Genomic DNA, 21,622 nt, shown 5'->3' with positions numbered 1-21,622 from the left:
CGTAATCTTTTCTCCCAGCACAGCCGGAGTCAGACTCTGTCCGTGGCTGTTGAGAAGGTCTGGGCAGAGCGCTATAGCTAGCACAGTCTGACATGCAGGGTCTGTCGCCAGTGTAGTTTAAACTCTGCTCCCGAGGGGGCTAGGCCATACTGGCATAAATGCTTTTTCCGATACTAGCGTTATCAACATTATTTTCATTTTCTTAATCGAGGAGAACCTCTGCCAGCAGATCAAAGCAAAGACCAAGCCTCAGTTTCTGCCACATCTCTTCAAAAATATTTTAAGAATACTTGTAGAGGCAACACTTTGGAAAGTTCCTTAAATTGACCAGGAAGTACATTTTTACTGTATGATTAAAGGTAGTATGTTATCCAGCAGTCCTGGACTCAGACTAGTGATGGCACAGCAAAACTGCCACCTGCAATCAGGAGTATGGTATCACCCCTGGGGTTCTGGTGATCCCTCTTTCGCCTCCCTTCCTCTCCTCCTGAGCAAGTACCAAGTCCCTGCGTCCCTCCTTACTTTTGCCCACCCCAGGACAAGTCTGTTTTGTCGTTCCAGGTTGTAAGTGCGTGCTCCAGAGCACAGGTACTCCTCCTCCGCAGTTGTTAGGCTGGAACCTGCCAGTGGACAAATTCAGGTGAAACTATAACCTAACATAGAAAGGACAAGCAAAGCCTAATTGTTTCACTGGCATTTCATCCTAATGTTGCAACTTCACCTCCTGCCACAAAGAACCAGCAGGGTGCAGGGTATTGGCTGGAATTCTCACCTGTTTTTCCACAGCTCATCTGCACGGCTTTGCTCTCTGGGTCTCTCTCTTTTTACAGACCCCCCGTCTGCCTGTTTCCACCCCACCTCCACTCCCCTTTGGGGCTGCACTGTCAAAAGCCTATTCCCAGCCTGTATCGCTTTTTATTGAATGTTTGTGAGGTTTGGATTAAGGTCTTACACTGCTAGCAAAGCTGTAATTATTTTTGCCTGTATTACTATATATTGAATCGATGTAACTTTTCAATAAAGGTGGTTCAATGCAGGACACTCCCTGATGAGTTGGGAATATAGAAACCACAGTCATTATCCCAGAGGGTCTTTTTCTTTTTTTTCTTGGAGGGAAATGGAAAAGGAATTAGAGATGAGCCTTATTGTATTAACCTTGACAGCTTGCAATTATCAACCGAAACACTTGATTAAAATTGTCACAGGGTTGGAGAATTTTTTTATAAATAAATAATCAAACATGGGTAGTACCCAGATGCTATGGTGATAGGCACCTTTAATGGCTGTAATTAATAATGATCATAAGCCTAGTGTATACAAGTGGCCCCTGAAAACGCTGTCTTGCTTTGTAGTGGAAAAGGACTCTGCAATTCCAACAGCCATTTGGTGAGGAGTGGAAAGGGGCCGAGTGCTGTACAAATGTCCGCATGTCCACGTGCCTGCACACATGCTAATCTGGTTCTGCAGATACCACGGGTGCTTTGTTCGTATCTAAATTACAACCGGGTTTAAAAACTGTGCTTTCTAGAGAAGATGGATGTTGAGCATTTTCAGTCATTGTCACGTAAAACGTCTTGCGCTCTCATTTGGTTTTCCTATTTTGCCACCAAGTTCCCAGCGAACTCCAATCCTACGGTTCTACAGCTCTTTGAAGAGGTGAACAAAGTGCTCCAGTGGTGCTACTCTGAGCATCTTAAGTGAATGTTCCTACCCTGCAATGCCAGAAACATCTCCATGCATGAGCTGTCCTGTATATAAAGGTTGGTTTGCACACTGCAAGGCACCGAGCTGTTGGCAGCCGAGCTAGCTTCTGTGTAATTTGGCCTAATAAAAGGTGCAACTTCTACCTGCAGGCTTCACCTTATTGATATCTCTGACTCCCCGCAGCGCTACCGCTAGAAAATGTGCAGTTTTACTTTCAATATTAAGACCACGGAGACGTTTGTAAAACAAGGCACCCATTTATTATGATGTAACTAATCAACTGAAAATGATAGAGAAAAGAAAGGATTTTCAGAGGAAAACACAACTGGCTTTCATTTAGCAGCAAAACATCAGTGAGGCACCATCACCCTTTGTACTAGAATGTCAGTAAGTGAACTAAATTACAGCTTCTGTGCAGGATCTGTGAAGGACAGTTCCAACTAAGACACTAAAAAAGTAGCCAAAAGCTTCAAGTTTTTCCTAAAGAATTTATTTTTATTTTTTCCTCCATAGGAAACGAAACTAATGCTTTTTTTTTTTTTTCTAGAAATCTTTCTGTATTTGGATGGAAGATTTTCATTCATCCATTCACAATCATCTAACCACAGACAGGTGAGATATTTATAAATAAGCAGTGGTTTTGTCTCTTTTAGATGATAAGCAGGTTAAACCATGTTCTATGTAACATGTTTTTTTAAAAAAATCTAGACAAAACCCATTGATTGCTAGCTAAGAGACAGAGAAGTTAACTTGGCCTCATCTATTGAGTTGCGTTGATGTAGTTACTATCTCACCATGGTGCTAAGCTGTACATGCACAAAAGGCTGCCTGAACGATTAAAGGGCACAGGAACGTATAGCCATTCTGCAGTTATGTATTTTTCCAGTTATACTAGAAAGTGGCTAAGTTTTCACCTGCAAAGGAGAAGTCAATATTGAATCTTACCCAATATCCTCTTTTTTGTGTGTGACACCTAACAGTCTTGAATATTTTCTTCCATTAAAAAAGGCAGATTTTTGTTTTCTCCCATTAAAAAATGGAACTTTTGTCTAGACTGAGTAAGTCTGTGACATATAATGAGCCACTAAAATTAACATCCCATCAAATGAAAGATAAGTAATTTTTGTTTAGTTAAGTGTTACCAAGAAGTTTTAAGTATGTCTTAATGTTTTCTTTATTTTGAAGCAGTCTGTGCCACTTACCTCTCTGCCAATAAACTGGGGAGAAAAATGTACTTGATCCTTCCAATATATCAAATTTAATCAGCTGACAGATACATATTTTTCATATATACCTGGCATACTTAAATCACTGTCTAGGCTCTGGAATCATTCTGATTCAGGCATGTTGCTGAACGTTGTTAGCGTGGAAATGGCCCAGTTGTTTTTCCCTGGTTAGAATCTCTGTTGAGAGTTACTTTAAAATGCTGGGTCTTACGTTTTGACTGGAGCTAGGCTTCGACACGGAACAGCAGGTCAGGCACTGGACTGGTAATGATCAGGAACCATCGCTTTGTAAATGGGAGCCAGCCATTTCATCTGAATCCCACACCTTACAAACTTTTCAGAGCAACTATTTTTCTCGTTACCTGTTTGCACAGCCTTTTAATGCAGGGGGACTGGAATCCCCAGTGCTGCTGACGCCCCTAACTTTGTCAAGACAAGATACTAATAATTTGGGTCTTCAACTCAAATACCTGTATTTCTTTAGAGCATAGTGCAGAAGTCCCCTTTGCTAAACTGAGGCTGTTCCAAAGGGTATCAGACTTCAATACCTTTTGGATTGGCTGGGATCCTGATAGTTAATGGAACATCTGACCTTCTGGGGCTTGCCTGCTATTCCCTGTAACTGAGCTTGCATTTTTATGTTGAGATGTGCTGAGCTGGCCAAAGGTAATCTGGGCAGTCAGCGGTCCATGCTGTTCCAGCAGTTTCCAATTTGCTTGCCTTTCCCATCAGCTGCCTTCCATCTGAGGTGAGTCGATTAGGCATTTGTGTACTTATCATGCCGTGTTGCGTCACGTCACATTATATCTTCCCAGTGCCTTTTTTAAACTGCCTTGACATACGACATGAATGGAGCAGGCAATTGTTCTGATCAGGATCACCTGCTCTCAATTTGGAGAGCATATAGAAGTGAGTGGTGTCCAGTATGGATTGCTGCTTGTTCTCTACCTATCATGTCCTGTTACATTGTAAGAATGTATAGCAGATGGCAGGTGAAAGAGGTAAGCAAGAACACATGGCACAGGGGGTTATTTGAGGGAATTCCCCATCTCTTGGCTGTGTTGCGCAGCCCAAAGCTCAAAGCCAGTAGCCAGGGAAGTTTCATGCTTAGCAAATACTTTTGAGTTACAATATATTTTCTACCAGCTGGCCTACTGTTGCTAGCAGCTTTTAAGCATCACCAAGATGTTCCTCCCAAAATACATTTTTGGAAAAACATTTCCAGCAGTACTGTAAACTGCCTGGAATAATGGGAATGCTAATCTCAGGATGAAGCTTGTACACCTCCTTCTGTTCAGACTAGTTTTAATCCAGGCTTAAACACTGCTGTGGTTCACATATGTGGAAGCTATATCCTAGATGTTCATTGCTGCTTGTAAGTAGATTGGCGTGCCCTGAGGTGCTGGTAGTATTTCTGATATTCTCATTGCAACAGGATGCAGTAAGTGGGATGGAGATTCTATCACCAGGAAACTTTTGCCTTTGAACAAAAGATGTAGCCAAAGTACGTTGCAAACATTGTATTACGGCTCAAAAAGTCCCTGTTGGGGAGGTGTTTTCCCCATATGGGTGGGGAAATGGAGAGGTAACGTCAAAACACTTGCCTGATGTGCTGGGAAGGAGCCTGCATATACTTACTGCTTGCTCTGTGCTTTTGCTATTCTATCTCCGTCAGTCTTTACTGATGCCTAAGTTTGATAAATAAGTAAATAAATAAATAACTAACATTACCAGCACATCTACTCTTAGTTTATAGTACAGGGCGATGGCACAGGAGAGGAGATTATCAATCTCCCATTGCTGCAGCACAGTAAGTCCATTCAAGAAGCCTCTTTGGGACCCTCCTGTTGACTTTCTGGCCACATCTGTCTGTCAGCACTGTGGGAACGTTAATTTGGATATCGGGCTGTGTGTATCTGGACCCTTTCCAAAGCATGTGCTCCCCAGCTTGCATCAATTTAAATATTTCAGTTGGAAAGAAGAATTTGCATCTATGGCTGTAATAGTTAAATAGTTAGAAAGACCTGGCATAACAAACCTTGGGCAGACGTGTTTGTCTCTGCCAAGCAACTGCTACCTTCGCTGTGAGTCATGTCTGTTGTTGCAGTTGGACCGACAAGGCCCCTTGTACTAGGTACTGTATCTGCTGAGAACTTATTTAAATAACAGTTGTAGCATATTATTATTTTTATGTATCAGGGTGTTGATATACAAGGAGATATCCCACAAAGAAGGGGATATGGTTAATAACTTTTGTATTGGTTTAACCATGCCCAAGTCTCTCCATCTCTATTTCAGCAAGTAATTGTACCCTCAACTGATAGATTAATCCTGAACACCTCAGGAGTGGACTTCTGTCAGTAAAAATGCATGGATGTGAGGACTGGGTTTTTAGCTTTCAGATTTTATGTTATACTTTAATATTAAAGTTCCATTTTTAGAATCTCTTATTGATTGGATAAAATATGTTGTAAACACTAAATGGTATGAACGGCACCAAATGGTCTCTAGTACTTTACCTGTTTACAGAAGGGTTAAAAAAAGAGATAAACTCTTGCTAAGCAGAGTCTTGAGCAGACAGCACAGACATGGTAAGTTAAGGAAAAGTATTAAATAAAAAGCCAGTGTTTTTTTTAATCTGTCCTTTTTCTGGCTCCCAGAAACTGAGTGATTTTCTCACTGAACTGATTTGTGGTTAGCACTACCTTAGGTAACTTCTTAACAATTAGGCTTTCTCAACATAGCAGGTTGACAAATTTAACTTCAACACAAATTATATTCCCTGTCAACATGATACCTGTGCATTTACATGGGTAGATCAATGTCTTGCGTTAATGGGGAGAAGATGATCTTAGTAGAGCACGGAGTTTCATGTAATTGGGGCAGGGGAAGAAGCTGTTTCAGATATATAGCAGAATTCTGTAAGTTAGCTTTTAAAAATGTAATTGTTTTTGTTCAACACACTTAGAATTTCCTTATTATATAAAATAATCACAGTTTATGTAAGTCCCTGTGGCCTAGCTAAGGATTTATAATGCACCCAAATCAACAGGTGCGGTTTGTTGGGCTCATTTTAGAATTACCACTGGCTCTGGGCATGGTTGAATTCCCAGAGTTGTGTTTTCTATGGTATCTCTAGTGAAGTCTGAAGGAGCCAGATGACTTCTCAGGCCCTATAAAGGCTTTTTTTTATGGAGACTTGGAGCGTATTTATGTGCCGCATGCTCCCCCCCCTCCCCGCCCCGCCTGTTAAAAGAAAGAATTTAGTACAGGTTTCCATTCTTATCTTAATACTCACATTTGTTTTGCAGATCACCTTTAAAAAGGCTGTAAATGTACTATAGGGCTCAATTCCTGGTATGAGCCTAAACCTTGCAGCAGGTTTCAAGACACTGGCTGTTATGTACAGAGCTGTGTATTAACTCTGCAGGGCAGACGTTTGTTTTACAAGTCCCCAAAGCCTAAGGAGAAGTCATTCCTCACAAAAGAGCTAGTATTGAAATGCAGCGTGGGTCAAATCCTTCTTGGTATAAATGAGTGTCTGTCCCCTGTTGTTTTAAAACCAAATAGACAAAGCTTGGAGCATTGCTTTAATCCAGTTGGATTGGGTCAGATTTTCACTACCGAGTCCTGTAATATCAGTGTAATGGCATTCAAATGATTACTGTGTTTACCCAGACTACCACAGCGTGCTTTACATGTGCAGGCTGAATATTAATTGTACATTTCTTACCTCTAAACCCATTTCCATTGCCACTAGAGCAGGCAGGAGAAGGAGACCCTTGGGGTCTGATGACAGGAGCAAAGGCACTCTTCTGTTTGACAGCAGGAAAGACGGAAGAGGAGAATGGAAGGATGGAAGAAGTGCTGGAGGAGCCAACTGTTGGACTTGAAGACATTACTGCCAAAGAAAAAAGTGAATCCCCATCAGAAATGCAATTACAGAAATTTGGTAAAACTGCTTAAAAAGTCTACCTTCTGATTACTCATTTTACTTCTTAAAGAAGATCTCATTCTCACATTGACTTGACTATTTAAAATAAGTCTAAATTAGAGACATAGTTATATTGAATAGTTCCGAAAAGAGAGTGCTTAATTCTTTTAAAATGAAGGGTGAGGATATCAGAAAATGTAAGTCATCAAGGGAGAGAGAGAGTCAATATGAACAGAGTAGACAGTAACAGCCTGTCCATTTACAGTCTGTGCTTTGGGGAGGCCGATAATTCCTGTGCCCTCAGCTTTTTAAAAATGAAGATTTTCTTGGTTGGAGTTGAGGGGGATGTTTTAAGCTGTTGCTTGGATTTTAATCTAAATTGACTTCTTTTTAAAGAAGTATCTTGAAAGAAAAAGTCCCATTATATGTCCAATAGCTTGTTAAGCAACTGTTTGCTTACCTTCCAAGAAAAATTTCAGCTATTGCTCAGCAAAACAAGGAACAAATAACCGTCTTTCACATGAGTTCAAGTGAATCCCCAAGTCTCATGGAAGTAGTAGTTTGAAATCAGAACAACGATAAGCTGCAGACTCGATCCTTTCCTTATTGAAGTCAATGGCAAAGCTCCAGAATAGGGGAAGTATGAAAAGTATCTGAACGTCCTTTGAGTTGCACTTTAGCCTTAAATTACAGCTCAAACTGTGAGTGTATCGTTCAGCAGGTTTCAGACCAGCAAGGAGCCTTCATCATCACTGCAAAGTGGGTCAGTCCTTATGCAGATGATGTGAATGTAAATAAAATAAAATAATATTTTGCAGGACACCAGTTTTTTTCTGGAAAGGCATGATCCTGATCCTGACATTATTGGGAGCCTATACCTCTGTAAGCTACAGTGTAGGTAAATAATTAAAGAATAAGTCAATACGTAAACAGCTGTTTAACTGTTCATCCTCTTTTACATATATCTATATATCTCTATCTAACACACACACACTCTTGCCAGAGGGAAATCAGGGCATGAAAGGAGGAGAGACTTGCTCATGGTAAAACTAGTAACTAGAAACGCAGTAATACTAACTTTCATTGTTATATTTCTGGCTATCAAGGTAATAAATTTTCACAGGAAATGAATCCACAATTCAACCCTCAGTTATTGATAACGCAGTTCATACACATAACAATTATTTTAGAGTGGCTTTTACATAGGATTCGGAGTAGTCTCTGTGCTAAAAGTGATGGCTACTTGCTTAAGCATCTAAAGTTGCAAATTGTACCTCATTTCTTACTGTGGCCTTTGCCACTTAGGGATCTGTATAAAGATAAAAAATGAAGGAAAAAACAAGTAAGATTCAATATTTGTCTATTCTTCTGGAAACATGGGAACATTTTCTAGTTCATACTAAAATATACCAGAACCTTTCAGAAAAGTCTTCACTAAATCTTGAGAACTTCTCTTGAAAGACATCACTTGCCGCATTTTTTTGATGTGGATAAATTAAATTAAGCAGGAGCAAGAATCAAAGATAAAAGCAGCAAAGCACATACATCCATAGGGGGATCCTGTTGGAGAGCCGTTAATGAATCCAGGTGAGCCCGGTACGCCCAGGTTTGACATGGGGACGTTGCTGTAGCCATTCATACTATTGCTGGAAGTGCTGTAATTGGACTGTTGAGGCGTGGAACTGGATGAGTAACCTCGGGGTGAGATGCTGCTTGTGTTACGAATATAACCTAAAAAACCCCCAAACAACAACACACATTTCAAAAGCATGTCAATGGATTTGGCTTAAAACTTTCTCCTGTATATTCCTTGCTTAAATAAATTACTTATTTAAATCCAGATTAATTTAAACACTTAAGCAAGTACCATTAAATTCAGTGGTTTTTACGCACGTGCTTTCAAGTTAAGCAATATTAAGCCAATGTAGGAAACTAACGTTTTGAAGTGAACTGATATATATTTTTCTAATCAGATTTCATTTGTTGAAAGTTGAAATTTGTTCTAAGGCCCAGAAAAAAAATGTGTGTGCTTATCTTTTTCTGAGGTAGAATTTATAATATAAGTGGGATTTTCTACAATTTTAGGGGGCAGGTTATACTTTTCAAATTATTGATGAATTACAAATAAAGCAAGTACATTACTAAGGGGAAATTATAAACCATATATAGTTTGCAGCTTGACTTTGAAGATACTCTAGTAGGGGGAAAGAATAAACTGGGTAAGTAAAAAACATTTTTTGTCTTTAAGAAAAAAAATCTCAAATATTTGAGAACCAAAATTTACCCTCTTTTTTTTTCTCCAAAAAGAGACTTGAAGAACACCATAGCTATCAGCATTAAAGCACAAGGCTATTATCACAGCTGCAAAAGGTTTTTTCCACTGAAAAGCTCTCATTAGAAAGATGTGATCCAATAGCTACTTTAAAAGTGGTTACTGTTTAGATATCAAGTCAGGTTATTTCTACCCATTTATATTATGAAGTTCTACATCAGGGCTGGTAAGACCTTATTAAAAAAACTAGCAAAATTACCTACATGATGACTTTTGACATGGCATATGTAATATTAACTTCATATGACATGGTTTTACTGCCATAGAGTGTTAAACACAGCTATTCGTGCAGCCAACCACAGATTGTACGTTACTGGAATCAAGTGCTAAAAATCAAAATATTCAAGAGTCAGAAAATGCCCAAAGTTGATATTGCTCCCATGATGTATTACTGTTAATATGTCATTTTATGGGATGTTTTCCTAGCAATCAATAATATATCTGGAGTAAATGTAATACATGCAACATATGCAAGTTGGTAAAATTAACACTGAAGAAGCAGCCTGAAAAATAAAAAAGAAAATTCCCCACCTCCTTTAACTGTGAGAGGTTTTTTTTCAGTTGCTGTCCTTGTCTTTTATGAAAACAGAGATATAACAAAGGAAAAAAAAAAACTCAAGGGGAACAGGGAGAGAATTCAGGGTTAAATTGGTATCAAAAAATACTCAAAAATTATTTCAGCCATAGCTAATCTGGTGACTGGCACCTGGTGCAGACATAGCATCACCCAAAATGGCACCACACATCCACTTCTAGTGCTGACAGTTTAAAGCCATCTTTCTGTTCATAAGCGGAGCAGGTAGAGAGGCTGAGAAACTACTGTGGAAGCAACTGTGATCCAATTTTTCGTTGTTTAAATTAACGCTGTACTACTTGCAATGCTTACCTTGGTTGTTCCCCTGTGTTGACTCTGAAATGCTGACCCCTAACTGGCTGCCATAGGAGTTAATTCCCATCATACTGCTGTGAGCAGGAGAGCTGGACAGTGCCGGGATCTGTGCGGGATTCCTCGGTACGCTGTAGAGAGCTTCTGCGATGTCTGCGGCTCGTTTCAGAATGATGTCCTGCAGAATGAAAGGCACAAGTTCAAAAACATACTGGAAGAAATCTTTTAGTGTTTATTACTAAACCTGAGCGTCTACTGCTCCCCTGTTGAGAGCAGTCGTTCTGACCTGGTTGTTATGTGGCGTTCCATACAGTGCTTCAACTAGGTCAGCAGCTCGTTTCAATAGCATTTCCTGGAGGATGAGCAGATGCATAAAATTGAGATTTGGACAGAAAAGGATTTCAATGGCAATAAAACGATGGGCTAGTATTTTCTGAGGTGACTAACTAGTGTTGGTGTGTGGTCATTCTGCAAACTGGGGCCCTTAAAGAGCTGTTATTTGCCACTTATCTGAAAAACGGCACCCCTTGCCGTATCTCAAACCACCCGTCACTTTGGAAAGCGCTGACGTGCGGTGACAGAGCCGGCGGTGACGGGGTGGGCGCCCAGGGCCCCATCTTCATCTCGGAGCTCTCCGGAGTCCTGAACCGGCTTCAAGCTCAGCAGCCCCAAAGGCGGAGACAATTTTCAGACACCCAATTTAAACAGGAATCCCATTCCCTACTGAATTACAAAATATTCTTTCACATAGACACATAAAAATCTGATTAATTTCTGTGTCTGTTTACTTTTTTCTCAATAACAGTAACCAAACAAATAAAACACTTTAGGTAGTTAGGTATCTTATGTTAACCTCTGGTTGCAGGAAAAAAAATGACACTGTATACTATCTGAATACGATAGTCTTTCATCATGCAAAGATGATAATATATACTTTTGGTACTGCACTAAAATCTAGGAATATAGTCATTAATGCCACTCTCATTGTGCTAGATGCCGCATCAACACACTGTGCAGTATTACAGATTCATAAAATCCAGAGTTGTTTCAACACATGCATACTGCAGTTGTTGCTACAGAAAAAGCTGAGCTTTAAGTGTTTTTTACGAAAAGATTCCCTTAAGGTTAGACCTCTGCAACAAATCCTTTAGGTCTATCATGTATCATTTAGGTTCAGAGATTTGCCAATATGGATAAATGCAAAAGACCGTGAATATGAACTGGGACGATAACTGCATTGGACTCTCATTTTAGCAGCACAAGAAGTTCACAGACAGTGTTTGAGCTCTAACAGATGAAAATGACTGGTAGCTGTGGGTTCTACATGATTGCATTCTTGTTTGGACCTACAACTAATTGGTGAACTTGTGTTCAGTTGTAATTGTCATTTAAGATACAACGTTGTCTATGAGTTAGTTAGAAGCAAAAGAACATATTTAGTGGGCTCAGTGAAATCCTTAAAAATATTTTACCTTAGCTAGTCTTTCGGGGTCACCAGGATGTCTTGGGATGACCTTTTGCAGTCTCTGGAAACCATAATCTATGGTAGGTTCATTTAAAGCTGAAAGGAAAACAGAAAAACAACCCACCATATTATATGAGTGTACCTATATATCTTTGTATGACTCTAAGTTACATTACCTTAGAAAGATGGATTTCACAGCTGCTCCACAGAAAAACCTCTCCTTGCCTGGGTTCCTAGAAAGTGTACATTGCCTGCTGTTCAGGCGAGCCCTGATCACTCTGTGTAAGACAGGCTGAAGAGTAAGCTAAGCTTTACAAGAACTTCTGCATGAGGATCCCTAATCTCCTTTCAAGGATAACGCTTATTCTACTGCTAAGAAAGCTGGGACACACAAGCTATTAAGGTTGGACTGTGTTATACAGACCAGGTCCCCTAACTCCGCCCATTTAATTGTACAGATGTTTGTGCCATTACCTATATAATGAACTGCAGGGTGCTCATGGACAATCTTCCAGTGTGTCTGTAATTTGTCAAAGAATTAGTGGTATCTTTCTGCTTACGGCTAAGCCTTGAAAGAATTCTGTGCATTCACGCATATATACACGTGTGCACACACCCCCGTGCCTGCTCATTCTGGTGGGCACAGCTGAACTGAATTTACAGGCTCATTTTCTGGCAGTATTCCAGAAAAATGCGTTCAGAGGCAGCTACCTTGAAGCAAACGACAAAATTTATGTGAATGCTGCATGCTATTTGCAAAACTTCTTACTGAAAGTATTCCAAAGGGTCACACTAGTGAGTCCGGCTTACTCCATAAGGGGGCAAAGAAATCATGCCTTCTGCACTTAAAACTGCTCCAGTTTCTGTTGCTGACTTCTCACCAGCTATCAAAGACTGAGTGAATGATCTGAAAGGTACAGCACGGAAGCATTCTCACAAAATACTCCTTTAAGGATGCATGTATTTAGTCTGGACAAAACTGACCATGGCAGTAATACAGCAAGTTATGGTACAAATGCAAATGAGAATAAGTCTTCTACTATGTTCGTTATACAGTCAAAATCAAGAGTACTGTATTCGCTCATCTAATAAGCACACTACACACACGCCCCCCCACATTCTGCCGTCACAAACTAGGGCACAGCTATTCATTAGGCACATTAACTTCTCCAGTGGTGTATGGCTATTATGCATACATAGCCACTTCACTGTAATGATGTTAATCTCTAGTGGATAAACCAAGATATTTTGACCCAGATCCTCAGTTAGTAATAGCTGGTAGAGCCCTACTGGCATTGCTGATGATTTCATAAAACTTCAGACACTTTGATACTCTCTACTATGAAATCGTGGCAATAATAATCTAATTTCTGATTATTCAAAATTCAACTCCAATTCAGATTAATATAGAAACCAAAAGTCACTTCTGTAGCATTCTGCATGCTCATAGGTTTTGACTGCCTCTAATACATTAGGATTACGAGTGTTCACTAATACAGTTACAGGCATGGTTTGTTAGAATTTCCTTATACTTCAGAATGCGCATTACAATTCAAATGACACATTCGTGCTGAGAATCTTGTGAAGAATTCCATGACGTGTTTAATAAGTAACATATGTAAGTAAGTCCTTTAGCACTATCCTCATTCAGTGCTAGCTGCTTCTATCCTCTTGCACCATTTGTGCTGCTTTGGAAAAAAAAATACTTTTTCAAAATAACTGGTGACATCAGCACAGCTGAAAACACCTGATTGCAAGAGACCCTGATGGCACTCATTGAACCTTCCAAAATATACTCAGCACCTTCCAGGATAACCGTCTCAGACACCAGAATGAAACTATCAAGTGAGACAGACTATTACACTGATCCAGATTCTCTGTTTATCTGTGTCTGTCTTTGGTATAACAACATGAAGGTAAAAGGTCATATTCCCCACTGAGACACATTTTATATTTACTTTTTATTAAATAATTATGGCATGGCATGAAGTTTAAATATTACAGGAGATAATCAAGTGGGAATTGAGTAGAGAAAACCCAGACCTGAGAATTTAGTCTTGGCTATACTTAGAATGTCTTTGCTCTCCACTGGGAGCCATTCTGGTTTGCTTAAGGAGTTTAATAATACACATTTCAACTGCCACAGGATCTACATCCCATTTGGGAAGAGGGGTTTTTTTTGAGGGGTGGGGTTTTTTTTGCCAATAATCCTGAGAATTATAGGACAATTCTCTCAAGAGCCTATACATCATTATGTGCCATTTCGCTTCTTGATTACAAGTCTAATCAGTTAAGTTGTAGGTGTTAAGCTAAGCAAAAGCAATGTAAAATATATAGGAATTTGAGCATCTATGTATACATAGTTCACTAAAAATAGCTAATGGGAATATACAAAATGCTAATTCAGGAAGAAGAAATTGGCTATTTTCAACAAACTTTTTTCCAATGGATTGGCATGGACATTTTCATTCTGATAGATAAATAGCAGCAAATAATCTCTTCAACAATGTTGAATTGTTCTAAGAACTCAGACATTTTGAATCAATGTATATATTATGTCTTGCAGCACAAAAGGTTTTCTGTACAGCCTGCAACAAAATTGCCTACTACTAGTTTTACTCATTAATGAAACAAAAATATCTCTGTCATTAAATCCTGTTAAAAACCCACATCCAACATTTGTAGAAGTAAATGGTACCTTTTCAACTGAAGGGCAAGATGTAGACTCCACCAGCAAGTTTAAACAGCTTCACCACAACACCACTTCCACTGAGAAAAGAGCTACTGGATCATTAGTGATTTATCTATGTGTTACACAGAAATATGCCAAAATTATATCCAAATGCTTTTGGGTTCATGGATTCAGAGACCATAAAGGGGTCTGACACAGAAGCAGACTGCCCATTATTTCCTACAAATCAGATATCTGAAATGAAACCCCCAAGAAAACTGATTCAGGTACAGCAAAATCCCTTTGGCAACTCTCAAATCCAGTGTTTCGGGCACAACGGGTCTCTTGAATTTCCCAGAGCATAGTTTAAAAAATTGTGTGTGACATGATATAATGTGTGCAAAAAAAAAGCAACCATCTAGTGAATAAACTAAATTGTCAGTTAGTCTATAAACTTCACTCTAGCATAACTGTTTTAACAACAGAATTGTTACAGTCAGCAGTAGGGAGAGGTCTAAATGCCCCACAGCCTGTCTGACTTTATTTATGACAAAGCTCAAATAGAGTATGACACAGCACTGCTGCTTTTATATTGTTCCTTACCCTACAAAATCCATGCTTTCATTTTAAATACAAGTCTCCAGCTATTATGACTCACCGGAATAGGAGAAAAAAAAAAAATTCTCACACTTGAGCAACTGATGCCATGACATCTGTCTGCATTTGCAAAACCTGAAACAACAGCTCAGTCCCATTCATCTCAACGGGGACCAACTCAGATACCCAATGATAACAGTGCTGACATTTAAAGTATTAATTATTTCACCACACATCAAAGCACATCAGACTGTTGAAGGAAGATGATGTTATGAAGATCTGCACAATTTACCATGAGTGACAGCTCATTCTGGTACTGCCAGTGTACGCCTTGGGAGATGCGTGCTTGCCCTCTCTGCCAATCAATAAAGGGCCACATTCAAGGACCTTAGCAAAGTTCTGCAGCTCATCTTTGCTTTACTCCATGAAGCAGACCAAAGGGCAGCAAGTCCTCTGTTTGCAAAGTATGAATGAGAAGAAACAAAGTATGCATACCTCTAGAAATATCCTGAACCTAGAAAACTGAGCCAGAGAGAGAGCAGTATTTGCAGCGCGATGCCTCGCCTTCTTAAAGATGTTAATATAGAGAAAAAGGCAGCAGTGGCCTTAAAGGCTTGAATTCCAACTTTGCACTACTGCCTACCTTCCCTCAAGCCAACAGTAAAGAGATGCTTGGTATTGACCCTACAGAATAAAACATTTCCATATTGCTGGCTACAGAAGCTCACTTGCTATAATCATGCCAATCCTGGACTTGGGAGGTACGTACATACTGGTCAGCCTTCTCCGAGGGGGACGTTGTGGTCTAGAGTTGGAAGGATGCTGCTAGAAGTGTACTGCCAGTGGTCCAGTGCTGTATTTGCTGTGTTGGTAACAGCTGTTCCAAACACCCTGCTCCTAACACGGCGATGCCTCCTATGGCATGTCTTTCGTAGGCCAAAGCAGCGGTAGGACCTGTTCTCTACAAATGCTTTCTGTCACATCAGTTGTGTTCTGGTCAAGTGAACTCGCTCTTCGAATTTGTAGAGCTCACTGCATCCTTGTAAGTGTTGTTTCCCACAAGCAGATAACAAGTCCTTCTCAAATCTACTTACAAGCCTTCGGCAAACCAGTATCCTCCTATCCTTGCTACCTGACATAGAGACTGATACAGTACAACCTGGGAGTCCAACATATCCTACAGATTATTTTATATTGCATTGCTCTGACAAGTTAACCCCTGGAGGATTTCTGCTCAGCAAGGAAAATTATGTTCAAAATCTCCCTGATATACACATTTCCAGGTTAGCATCTCTATGACAAAGTAAACGCAGAGATGTGATCAAACTTAAGACATGAAAGCCTACGAGACATATCCTCAGCTGGCATAAACTGATGTAAGTGTTATTAAAATCAGGGGAACTATAATGGAACTACTTACGGTAGAGAATTTGAATTCGTGTAGTATTAGAAGTAGAATATGAGGCTACTGCTAGATTAGCAGCAGAGAACAAATGTCTTACTATTCTAGGAACAACTGATGAAAGAAAAGTAATTCAGGACATGGAGATGTATGTGTAACCTGTATTCTCAGCAGATTAAGGTACACACAAGGACTAAATGTTTAGTTGTGGTGATTTAAAAATAGAGTTTTTATCTCTCACTTTAAGTATATACTTAACTACTAAAGTATGTAAGTTGGTTCAGCAACTGCCATTAACATGTAACAAGCCATTTCTCTAGATTTCTGCTGTACTCTGTAGTACACTGTTAGATGTCCATAGAATCCTGTTGGCTTCACTCTTATAAAAGTTTTCCATCTGGGAACCTTATGGAAAAGTCCACACATCGCATTTTGGCGATGAGAGGAATCTGACGGCTGAGTTGCAGCACCCTGAATGATAGCACTTAAGAGTGGAAACGCTGACAGAACCAAAACTACAGCAATGCTAGCACAGCACACTTTGCAAGCAGCCTATTACAAATACACATTACAGGACGCATATGAGCTCCCGTAACAGCTCCACTGTGGCATTTAGATTTACCCTTGAAATTTGTATCTAATTTTTATATTCATCTTTTCAACAGTTTATCATTTTCTTCTTCAAACAACCTGTCTTATTGTGACTCTTTAAAAAAAAAGGAAAAAAACCTCCAAGTATAATCAGGTCAAACATTAATATTTGATCGTATATTAAATATTGAGGGCATAGACAGATACACACAATACTAACTAAGATCATTGTTTTTCTGTTTCCATGTTTTAGAAGAGTATTGGTGTTCTGGTGGTTAAAGGATACGACTAGAACTCGAGAGATCTATTTCTCTGTCTATCTTCAGCTTTCCTGTATAACCACAGGCAAGCGGTTAATCTTTTTTGTCCTTCTGTGGCAATGTCTCATGTATAAAATGGAAGCACGCGCCTTTCTGTAACTGTTTCCCCATGTCTGATGCAGTGAGGCCGCGATGAACCCTCTGAGGTTGGGTTTTATATGAATAATTATTCTTGTTATACCTGTGAAGTACCTACAGCCAACTACTTGGTATTTTTCATATGACTTGACCCTTTGCGCTTTTCAGCTGAGGTTATATCTCAGCACTTAATAATTATGAAGGACTTAATACAACATGAGCCTGGTAGTACCAGGGCTGCTAGTTGTTGCTGTTGTTACTAGTTCTGACAGAACTACATGCTCCCATGCTTTTAGTTTGCAGGATTTCACACTTCTCAGTCTCCCGGGCTTGATGTTAATGTCTCTGCATTTCTTAGGTTTTTGCCAAGTGCAAGCTGAATGTAAAGGGAATGTATTTAGAGGAGAAATTCTCATTTATAGAGGCAACTACATTTCAAGAAGGAAGTGGTCTTATTTGTGTCTCCAAGCCTACTGCCTTCTCTGATACGTTATCTACAAACTTTGTGACAGCTCAGAGGAATATATTGCAATATAAAGTACTAAAAGTATCAAGAAAATAACGAACTTCAATTGTCACAAAAAAAACCCCAGATTTTTGTTACGATACAGAGGATTACCTTACCAATAATTATAAAATCTAATGAACTCGCCTCTTCGGTACTTTACGTGATACTTGTCTGCTACACTCCACGCAACAAATACCCACCACTTCTGTGCTGCTACTGAGTATATTTTACAGAGCGCTATGGATACACACATGCATTCTGTGGGCAGTGGCATTTAAACAACCTGGTTTCCTGAGGCTGTCTTCTGGCAGCTTCTCTGCTGTCTAATAACACGGTTGAGCTCTTCACCCTTTCTTTCAGTGGAGGATTAATTCTGATCTCTTTTACCATTTTCCATTTTCACAAAAATGTGCTGGAACTGTGCATCTTTGATGCTCCTACCTTTCTGATAAAATCTGCTAGAAAGTGGTCAGGAGGTTCAAAAGTTGTTGTGGAAGTTCTGAAGAAGACTTACAGGCAGAAGGACCTTGACTGCCTGAATATGGCTTGCTTAGGTTAAAAATCAATGCATTTGTTCACAGCAGGATCACAGCAGTTTTCTGATAGCACAGCCACGGAAAGAAAAAAAAAAATACCACGTTATTTTCATAGCTTAGAAGTTGTTTTTACTGCTATTAGCAGCAACAACCTGGGGGAATTGATTACACAGGTGAGCCTCTACCTAATAGCTGTGTTTATCATTTTGCCTGCCATGGTGGGAGAACTGCAGGTTCTTGAACAGACAGATTGAAAAGTTGTCCGTTCTACTCTCGCTCTAACAGCTCGACATCTTCTGTGAAATGCTGTTTTGTAACATATGGCAGTAAGCACCCACTCGCTCCTCAGAGAATGCTAACAGATATCCCTATGCCAATAACAGCAGTAAAACAGGGATAGTATATTTAACTTGCTGCTTCTGCTGGCTCCTACATACATCTTCACGTCCATTTTTGTGGAAGCGCTCTAATTAACACGTCAAAGAACTCCACTGCAGTCTGACTCAAGTCCCCCCTAGATGGTACAAGTCTTGCACTTAAAACAGCATTGCAATAATAACATGACTTTTCTTCAGAGAGGAATGCACATTTCTATTACACATCTCTGTATCACTCCATTCCTAAACCTCTTTCAGCACAGGTACCAACAACACGCAGATGGTAGCCCTCAGTAATGCTTGTGTTGAAGACACTCTGACAGCAAGGCCTCAAGAAGCAGAAAATGGCATAGAAGAACTTTACATTTAAATCTGTAATAGTAACTAAAGAATTAAGTTATTAATTAGTCTGTAATAATAACTAAAGACTAACAGTCTCTCCTTCTCTGCGGGTAGACGCATCAGGCCTAGCGCAGCCCCTACAAGCCCTGTACTGCACACGAATCGACGACTCTGTTCCTTTGCTCAAAGAGTGCCAGACTCCGGGAAGTTAACCTGTCCCTTCTCTTTAGAAACATGATTGCACTTGCATGCAGATTGAATCCTTCACCTGTTTGAGGGCTTTGCCAGTTATCTCTCGGGAAAAGGAGACAGGTTTAACATGCTCAGATATCAGATTCCTCTTCTCCCAGAGTCCAGTGAATCAATGCCCTGCCTTAGAAGCAAATGTATTTCAAAACTTTTTGGCCAGATCCTGATCTCAGAAGCCCAGGAATAATTCCAGAACAATTTTGCACTGCACTGGGGTTATTTTGGTGCAAAATCAGAAGAAAGTCCTAATCTCTCTGAGCTTGATTCAAAGCCAGTTTCAGTCAATGGATATCATTTCAGTATCTTCAATTAACTTCGGATCAGACCTTTATCATAACAAAAATAATCCTTTGTCAGTTAAGCTTATATTTCATTAAAGTACCTAGTATAATAGAAGACTTATTTCTTGCCGCAGGTTTCTAGGTGTGGCAGTTGTATGAATAAATAAATACCTTTCGACAGACATAACTAAATGCTAATTTAGCACGTTTACTAGTAAAGGGTATATAAAAGAGCATAAGACAGTCACAGGGTCTTCACAAATCATTGGTTCTTTCTAAAGTCCTGAAGTGTCAGATTTTCATTCAAATTTTCCCACTTTTGGAAAAATTCTAACTAATTCACTCAACAGGTGGTTACGTTTTTACCTTAAAAATTTTAATAAAAAAATTCTTGGACCTTCATTATTATTTTTTAGTTAAATTTTGATTTAAAATTCAACAATTGTAATACAGAAAGATTATTTAATGAGGATTGTTGGTAGTAAGCGGCTTAAAAAAATTAAATCAATCCTTCCATTTTGAGAAATCTGAATATGATTTGGTGGGAGCAAGTCATTCAACTTAAATATAAATGCATCCTTTAGAACTTGGCGCATCATTATTCTCCAGCCATGCTTAACAGGCTTCAGAAACTTTAGTGTATACATTGTATGCCATCATTGTTACTACTTGTACTGACAGTTCAATGAGATTGTCATCTGGTCCCATCTGATTTTCTCTTTTAGATCTATAGATAATGTTCTCCTGCTAGCAGAGGTGTATATAGGGCACTAAATAAGTTGATAATCCATTTAAGAATAATAATAATAAAAAAACCGATTTATTTTCCACTCAGCTCATTGGCCTCTCTCAATACAAGATGCTCTCCTTGTCCTCTGGGATTATCTTGAAAAATGAAAGGTTACCCCCAGCAAGAGGGAAATGTAAAATAAACCCTGTTATAAATAAAACATCTTCCAGTATGTAGAACAATGCTATCATGTTCCTGTACACTCAATATATCTATAGGCAGACCCATATCATAACAGCATGAGCTCTAATCTGAAAAAAAATATTAACACATGTTATAACAGTGCCTTAACACCTCTGCACAACAACAAAGCTATCTCCTTACGTGTCCAAATGTCACAACTAGCAGAGTGGCCTTCAAACAGCAAGTGGCTAAATAAATAAAGAAAGCGAGCAGAGAGTTGTCAATATTGATTACCAAAACAAAGAGGCTCTGAGCTGGAGCTCCTCTAGCATAAATCGCAATCACCTACCTGTGTAAATAAACCTGCCTGGTGCGCCTTTGCAAAACTGTTTGGATTTGTATGATAATGTCACTTCAACCACTCCGGGAATGTGACGTGGAGGTGTCTGAACTCGAATGGCATGAGGCGTGATAAGCTAGGAAACAACAAGAGGAGAGGCACGATTATGACACATCTGTGTTAATCCCCCCACTTTCACTTTTCACCCTCCAAACATGCTTTATGAGTAAATGCATTGTTTATTCTTGTATAGGAGACCCTATAGATCAGGCAAGTGATACACCTGGTCTAGTTTCTTGCCTCCAGGAGAGGAAGACATGTTTTAGGATAAATTGTCATCAGGAAAATTGCACTGCTTACGCCCATTGGTTAATTGCTGGCTTATTTCTGGACCCAGAGGGAATTCTTCCTCCTTCCCAAATTCTAACCCTTTCTTTATTTCTTTACCTTTACCTGCCTCCAGACACCTAGAAATTGTTCCATTCCATTCTGGATATTACTGAGCAGTTGGTCTCAAAAGCATCACATAGCAAGGAGTTCCACAGAGAAAACATGTTCCATGAATTTCCTTCACACAGGTTTACACGGCCCGCCTTCCACACCACCATTTTTGTACCATTATTGGAATAGGAATTAACACCCTGTTCCCTCTCTACTTTCCTCGGAAAAGGAGTGTTTCTTTAGTTTAGCAATAGGGAGGCACTTCTACGTACCTCACTCCATACAAGCATGGTTCCAAATACAACTTGCAGCCCATCAAAGAAGTTGTCTCCAATAATGATCACCATTGCTCCCCCCGTAGTCCAGCCTTCACTCGGGCTGATTGCTTTGATGCACGGTGTGGCTAAACAACACAAAAAGGACATGGGA

General features: G+C 39.6%; 1 protein-coding gene across 1 annotated transcript in view; it reads right to left on the bottom strand.

Moving 5' to 3' along the window:
• Positions 1 to 21,622, bottom strand: part of EBF2 (early B-cell factor 2) — a 36,530-nt gene that overhangs the window by 2,327 nt on the left and 12,581 nt on the right. Inside the window, exons 3-9 of the mRNA XM_009707701.1 lie at positions 21,466 to 21,596; positions 20,762 to 20,888; positions 11,555 to 11,643; positions 10,369 to 10,434; positions 10,083 to 10,260; positions 8,410 to 8,595; positions 6,664 to 6,831 (exon numbers count right to left, since the gene is read on the bottom strand). Of these exons, the coding sequence (XP_009706003.1) occupies positions 6,664 to 6,831; positions 8,410 to 8,595; positions 10,083 to 10,260; positions 10,369 to 10,434; positions 11,555 to 11,643; positions 20,762 to 20,888; positions 21,466 to 21,596 (945 nt within the window). The remainder of the gene's footprint in view (positions 1 to 6,663; positions 6,832 to 8,409; positions 8,596 to 10,082; positions 10,261 to 10,368; positions 10,435 to 11,554; positions 11,644 to 20,761; positions 20,889 to 21,465; positions 21,597 to 21,622) is intronic.

The sequence above is a fragment of the Cariama cristata genome, unplaced genomic scaffold (assembly GCF_000690535.1).
Source record: "Cariama cristata isolate BGI_N322 unplaced genomic scaffold, ASM69053v1 scaffold36789, whole genome shotgun sequence".
NCBI classification, from domain to species: Eukaryota; Metazoa; Chordata; class Aves; order Cariamiformes; family Cariamidae; genus Cariama; species Cariama cristata.
This window is presented reverse-complemented; position numbering and strand designations above follow the sequence as displayed.